The sequence below is a fragment of the Peromyscus eremicus genome, chromosome 3 (assembly GCF_949786415.1).
Source record: "Peromyscus eremicus chromosome 3, PerEre_H2_v1, whole genome shotgun sequence".
In the NCBI taxonomy this organism is placed as follows: Eukaryota; Metazoa; Chordata; class Mammalia; order Rodentia; family Cricetidae; genus Peromyscus; species Peromyscus eremicus.
The window spans coordinates 42,221,140-42,228,209 of NC_081418.1; the positions used below are offsets into that span (position 1 = coordinate 42,221,140).

At 52.2% G+C, this 7,070-nt stretch overlaps 1 protein-coding gene across 1 annotated transcript; it reads left to right on the plus strand.

Annotated features, from left to right (window-relative positions):
- The first annotated feature begins 1,039 nt into the window (after positions 1-1,039).
- Cpa1 (carboxypeptidase A1) lies at positions 1,040-7,070 on the plus strand. Its single transcript, XM_059256546.1, has 10 exons — positions 1,040-1,382; positions 1,810-1,891; positions 2,327-2,560; positions 2,772-2,873; positions 3,380-3,481; positions 3,649-3,759; positions 4,160-4,250; positions 4,730-4,929; positions 5,427-5,511; positions 6,883-7,070. The coding sequence occupies exons 1-10, from the start codon at positions 1,318-1,320 to the stop codon at positions 7,068-7,070; spliced, it is 1,260 nt and encodes a 419-aa protein (XP_059112529.1). The 5' UTR covers positions 1,040-1,317.

The window sequence follows — 7,070 nt, forward strand, 5'->3', positions numbered from 1 at the left end:
AATGGAATTTGTTGTTACTCCCTGGAACTAGGCCCACCTGAGCTGCGACTTTTGAGGAATGAGACGATAAATAGATTAAAAATAATGACAAAGTGATGCCTCCCAATGAACAAGACCTGAGCTTATGCTCTGGCCTTGACATGCACAAACATATGACCACACCCAACCCAGCAATGCGCCCCGTTATGAGTGCAGGTGCTGAGGCAGAATGGTTCTGCATCTTGTTCCTGTCTATAAGCAACCATCACCTGTCCATCCTAAGCCACAAGACACAGGCTGAAAAACAACTTATTTACACAAAATATCACCACCTAGGAACTTACCAAGTTAAATCGGGAACATTTGGCTTCATGGGCATTTCAAAGCTATCAGAAACAAAACCAAAAACAAACAAACAAACAAACAAAAAACGGGTCTGTGAGCCTATCAAACACAGCAATGAACCACACAATCCCTTCACCTGGCTCATGCATAAAGAGGGATACCGAATACTGGGTGGGGAACAGTGGTACTTACGACTCTTACCTGATCGGCACGTACATGTGTTATGGTATGGGCAGGAAAGAAACTATTGAGTCTCTTCCTGGATTTTCTGTTCGGCATTATCTCCCTGCTTGACATGGTCAACCTCCATTCCGTCATCCGGACTCAGAAAGCTTACAGCCAGCTCAGGACCTTGATCCAGCTTAGCATTTGGCAGCCCTGGGCCTGAACAGCTCTGTAACAGGGTTAGCTATATTAATATCTTATCTTACCACCTGCATCCGATCCTGCCTTTACTAAGGTCCCTCTGAACCCAGAAGCTACTTTAACTCTTTGGGGGAATCTCTCTAGTATTGTGTAGAATCAATAATGTGTGATCACAGAGTTAATACTGGCCATCAGGAAGAACCTGTGTTTGTCAATGGCCATGGATATTGAGTGAAATCCATAGTTGGTGAATTGAAGCCAATGAAATTGATATAACTTGTGCAGTTATTGTTACCCAATAAATGCTAACACTGTCTGTTCTTGTTTCTGACACAGTGTACTAACAACAAGGTATCTGGGGCTCTGGGAAGCCGGAGGAGTGATGCCAGCTGGGAGACCTGAGGCCCAGCTGACCGTCATGGTCAAGGGTGGAAGCCTGGCTTATCTCTCCACCTGCCTTGTTCCCTGCCACTTTATCAGGAAGAGCGAGAAGGTGCCAGTTTGGAACTCTCACCTCTCCCTCCCCGTGGGACTGGATCCAGATGTGAGGGGAACAGTCCCCAGGGACCCCGTCAGCGTTTAAAAGGCCTCAGACCTCAGTCTGGGCCTCAGCTCGACCTTCCCAACATGTGGAAGCTGCTGATTTTGAGTGTGCTGTTGGAGGCAGTCTTTGGCAACGAGAACTTCGTGGGGTAGGGGTGTGGAGAGGAGGGGGGTGTCCTAAGGGGTGATGACAGGGTTCTCCTCAAGTTGGTGTCGGGAAGGGATAGACAGACATGTGGAAACACAACCAGAGAAGACAAACCGACACCACCCTGGGACAGCAGCCTGGTTGGGAGGGCAGGGCTTGGAAGGGCCCAGCTTCTTCTGGGCCCTGAAAGAGTTGAGCTCTGAGAAAGAATTTTTAGAAGGAGAAAGAGGAGGTCTGGTTGGCTTGGAGATAAACTAGTCTAAATTGTGATGGGGATAACACAAAAGTCTAGAAGCTTCCAAAGACGAGCGAGAAGATGTGAGGAAGTTCAGGTCTCCCATTGCTCAGACCCCCTTGCACCTCTATGGGCCCAGCCTGGGAAGTGTTGGGGTGCCTCCAGTTCTCAGGGCCCCTCCTGCTCTGCCCAGGCACCAGGTTCTCCGAATCTCTGCAGCCGATGAAGCCCAGGTGCAGAAAGTGAAGGAGCTGGAGGATTTGGAGCATCTGCAGGTTAGCGATTCAGTGCAGGCCTCCCTGGGGACCCAAGGACCACCTCAGGTCCCCACAGCTGCCCATGGTCAGTCCCTGGGCTCTGGCCCAGCCTCCCAGCAAAGAGCCACGAGACTGAGCTGTTGAGAAATGACTTTAGCCCCCAGATTCAGATCTTGGCGCCCTTGAGAATCTGATGGCATGCCAGGACCCCTTCCCCACTTCTTCTGTCTGCCTCGTCCCCTCAAAGCCTCTCCATTCTGGCCATTTCCTGACCACACTGGACTTTGTCCAGTTCCCAAGCTTCCTCCATTCTTTCTCTGCTCCCACACCCCTGCATCACCTCCTGCCGTGTGGGGGCTTCTAGTGCCAATGCCCCTTCTCTGGCTCTCCCCCTTTCTGCCCTGGTTGGCGCCTCTACCCACCTCTAACGGTGCTGCCGCCTGTTCTTCCTAGTTGGATTTCTGGCGAGACCCTGTCCGGCCTGGAATCCCCATCGATGTCCGAGTGCCCTTCTCCAGTATCCAGTCAGTCAAAGTCTTCCTGGAATCTCACGGTATCAACTATGAGATCATGATTGAAGACATTCAGACACTGCTGGATGAGGAACAGAAGCAGATGTCTGCCTTCCAGGCCAGGGCCCTGTCCACCAAAACCTTCAATTACGCCACCTATCATACCCTGGATGAGGTGAGGACAGCCCTGGAAGGTTCTGCCCAGAGCCGTATACTTTGTTTCCTGGTTGGCAAGGCTGGTCTGGCTGTGGGCAATCCGTGCTGTTTCTGTGTGGCCGCTGTGGTCAGTTGTGACAGCCCAGCACTACAGGGCTGCTGATTCAGGGAGGCATCTGGATTCCCAGAATCCATTTAGTCTCTCCTTCTCTTCTTCTTTCTGATCTCAGATCTACGAATTCATGGACTTGCTGGTGACAGAGAACCCACAGCTTGTAAGCAAGATCCAGATCGGCAACACTTTTGAAGGTCGCCCCATTTATGTACTGAAGGTAACAGAAGCCCACACGTAGACAAGGGTACGCATATAAATGAGCCCCCATGTGGACCTCCATGTAAGGGTGTAGATTATACATCTCATAGATGCGTAAGGGAATGCACTGTTCTATACAGTCCCTGTGCAGATATGTGGGAAGGTCTGAGCATCCATACTGGCGTAGGTGGCCATATGCACATATACAAAGTTTGAGGTGACCCAAATGTTACCAATCAAGTGTTGCACTATGAGAAGTATTGTGGAGTCTGGACATCCAGATAACATGTTTTCCTGCTGACTTCCCACAGTGCACTATCCAAGCATCAGAATAGGGACGGGACCGGGAAGTCAGGAGTCCAAGCTCTGTAGGGTCCCTGTCTGGTCCCTGACTCCATAACCCCACAAAGTGTAGTCCCCTCGACTTTAGGTATATAGAGAGCTGGTGGCTTCTGGCCAAGGTGGAGGGGAACCGAGGCCTGGGTGGAAAGTTGCCCTTTACCTATTTCCCTGCCTCTTCCTCAGTTCAGCACTGGAGGGACCAACCGCCCAGCCATCTGGATTGACACTGGCATCCATTCCCGGGAATGGGTCACCCAGGCCAGCGGCGTCTGGTTCGCAAAAAAGGTGAAGCTGGGGGATGAGGAGGGCTCTTGCTTGCTGGGAAACTGGTGTGCACAGGCCACGGGAGGCTGGACCTCCCCTTTCCAGAAGCAGTGGCCACAAAGGGAGGCCGGGGAATGTGTCCATTGTACCAGTTTGGCTAACACTCTACCTTCTCCCTCACCCACCAGATCACTGAAGACTACGGCCAAGACGCAGCTTTCACAGCCATTCTTGACAACATGGACATCTTCCTGGAGATTGTCACCAACCCTGACGGTTTTGCCTACACCCATAAAACGGTACAGACCTCTTGTTCCCTAGGACAGCAGGATGTGCCTTGGAGCCCCACAAGTGACCCCCTCAGTGGAGGAAGGGGCACGCAGACCTGTCCTCATGGACCTGGGTCTCTCAGCCTAGGCACCATTGCCATCTTAGATTGATGATTCTTGGCTGTTGGCGACTATCTGTGCATTTACTGAGTAGCCTGTTCGCCTACCCGTTAGGTTCCAGTAGCAACCCCTCAGTCAGTCATAACACCAAACACCTCTAGACACTGTAAAATGTCCTGGAGACACCCATATCGCCCTGGGTTGAGACCCTTGCTGCAGCCCGGATCCCAATTTCCATTGCAGTTTTATCCTGTGGCGAATGTCACAGCCCACAGCGCTGATCCCTGGCTCATCCTCTTTCCTTCCTCAGAATCGCATGTGGCGCAAGACTCGATCACGCACACAGGGCTCTCTCTGTGTTGGGGCGGACCCCAACAGGAACTGGGACGCTGGCTTTGGGCGTAAGACTTCCTATGGGGCAGGGATGGGACGACGTGGCTTCTTGCCCTCCTTTTCCACCTACCGCTTTCTGGACCCAGCAGTGAGGAAGAGTGTGGCCTCTTGGCTCTGTCTGAGGGTTTTCTGGGTTGGAGGTGGCACTCAGGGACTTGGGCCCTTGTTTGTAGGAAGAAAGTTCCTTGTAGATGGAATTTGGGTCTGAGAGCTTCTCTTGGAGAAGATGTCTAAATACCAACTCTGGCCTTCCTTGGCCATGCCCCTGTGTAAACTGGTTTGTTTCTGCTCCACCCAAACCGGGCTACAAAAGGAGGCAGGGCTCCAGGTGATGTGATGGCGGGCTGCTCCTTAAGCCGGGGGAGGGGGTGAGGTCTCCCTGCACCCCACTTCTACCTAACTCCATGAAGTGTACTAGAAGCCGTGGAAGTTGTGGAAGCCACATCACCTGGACTAAGACCTAGCTGTCTCCTCTGCCTTCCCACAGTCGCCGGAGCTAGTAGCAACCCCTGCTCGGACACTTACCATGGCAAGTTCGCCAACTCTGAAGTAGAGGTCAAGTCCATCGTGGACTTTGTGACAAACCATGGAAACATCAAGGCCTTCATCTCCATCCACAGCTACTCTCAACTCCTTCTCTACCCCTATGGCTACACATCACAACCAGCCCCCGACAAGGAAGAGCTGGTGGGTGATGACCCCACTTGCCCTTTGTCCAGGCTTCTTCTGTGTCCCCACTTTTAGGAACCTGGGTTTCACCCCTCAGAGCTGATTAAGGGCTAAGAGCCTACCAGTGTCCCCGGTGCCCACAGTCTCCTGATGATTTGGGACGTCTGGCGGGATGATGGGTGTTGACCTGCTTCATTTTCTGGGAAACAGTAGCATAGTGTGACAGTAGCATAGTGTGGCCCAGTCCTTCTGTCGCATGATAGAGCAAGAGGTGAGGCTAGACCTGAATCTGTGAACTCCACCTGGAGCTGCGGTGTGACCGGAGGGAAGACGTAGACCAGCCATCTAGTGTAGATGGAGGGATCATACTGCTGTGATAGTGTAGGGCTGACCTGAAAGGCAGGCCCCATGTCCTCTGCCAGGGGCCCGATTAGCTGGTGCCTACTCCTGGGCCACCCTGACAGTGCTTGGGCTCCCCTGGCCCTGACAGTGGCTCTGCTGGATCTTTCCTCCAGGATCAGCTAGCTAAGTCTGCTGTGACGGCCTTGACATCTCTGTATGGGACCAAGTACAAGTATGGCAGCATCATTGATACAATCTGTAAGTTACTGGTGGCCCAGAAACCGGTGGTGTTAGCTGGCTTTTCTTGCCTCAGCTGCTCAGATCTGGGAGTTGCTGGCTGAACCCTTCAGAGGGTGGACAGTGCCTTTTCCTGATCTGAACCCTGTCTTTCCTGACACTGTTCAGTAGGCTCCTCTGAGGACATTTGTCCTCTTATCTTGAGGTTACATCTGGATCCCTGCACGGATGAGGTGGAACTCTGATGGGATTTATAGGTCACCATAAAATTCTGTTTAAGAAACGCCTTTCCACCCCTTCCTTACACGGTTCATGAGATGTCCTTGGAAGGATCATTGCTACATGCACGCGGAATACAGTCAGCGCGTGCTTACTGAGCCCCTGCTCTGCACCAGGCCTCGACTTGTGTGCTTGGAGTAGAGAGTGAATAAACGGAGCAAATACCATCTAGGTGGGAGGCCTGCCCATGTGCTTAGAAACCACAGTGGATTAGGTGAAAGCAGGAAGGGGAACAGCAGAGCAGGCCAGGGGCATCAGGAGTACTAGGGTGGAGGTGGAATACCAGGGTAAGAGGCGGGCTTGCAGACAGAGAGGAATTTGGGCTAGTGCTGAAGGAAATGAAGGGAAGCCAGGAGAGGCCATCTGTCTAGGTAATAGGCCTCCAGGCAGAAGAACTTTCTAGAGTAAAGGCTGTGCTCTGTGATGTGGTGTGGGGTATTTGGGGAATTTTTTTGCCTCAAAAAATTTGCCTGGCAGGACAAGGTGCCAAGGTGGGAGAGCGGCACACCACTTCGCACACTTCCGTGCCAGTGGGCCCAGGTTTTAGGTGGGTAGTGGGCTGCAGTGGGATCCCAGGCTTTCTTTGGAAACAGTTTCTAAGCCGAGTCCAATGACTTTTGCTGCACTTAGTGTTCTGAAGTAAAATTCTACTGTGCAGCCCACCCCCCTCTCCCACTGCCTAGTTCAACACAGCAGCTCTGTCAGCCAGCGTGTGCTGCAAAGCCGTTGAGATTTTCCCTCTAGAAGACAGGCAAGAGGCTTTGCCTTGACCAGGAGTCTTTGGAGATGGACTCCTGGTTACCCAAGTATGGGTCTCTGGTGTAGTTAGAGGTGTCGTTGAGGTGACTGATGGGTGGAGACAATTTTCAGAGAGGCTTTTGCAGTTACACAGACTTTTGGCATCCCCCATAATGAACAGGACCACCACTGCTGGTTGGTGGTCTCTTGGTTTAGACCCAGCAGGAGTTTCCTGGAAGTCCACTGTGTGTCAACAGCAGCCTCCAGAAGACATAGACTCTGTTTGGCACAACACAAGGCTCGGGCTTCGGGTGCTCAGTCCATGTCGATATTTGCAGTGATCAGTCCTTCCACTCATCTTTGTTCCTACCCCAGATCAAGCCAGTGGGAGCACTGTTGACTGGACCTACAGCCAGGGCATCAAGTATTCTTTCACTTTTGAGTTGCGGGACACTGGACTCAGAGGCTTCTTGCTGCCTGCCTCCCAGATCATCCCCACAGCTGAGGAGACCTGGCTGGCCCTTCTAACCATCATGGACCACACCTTCAAACACCCATACTAA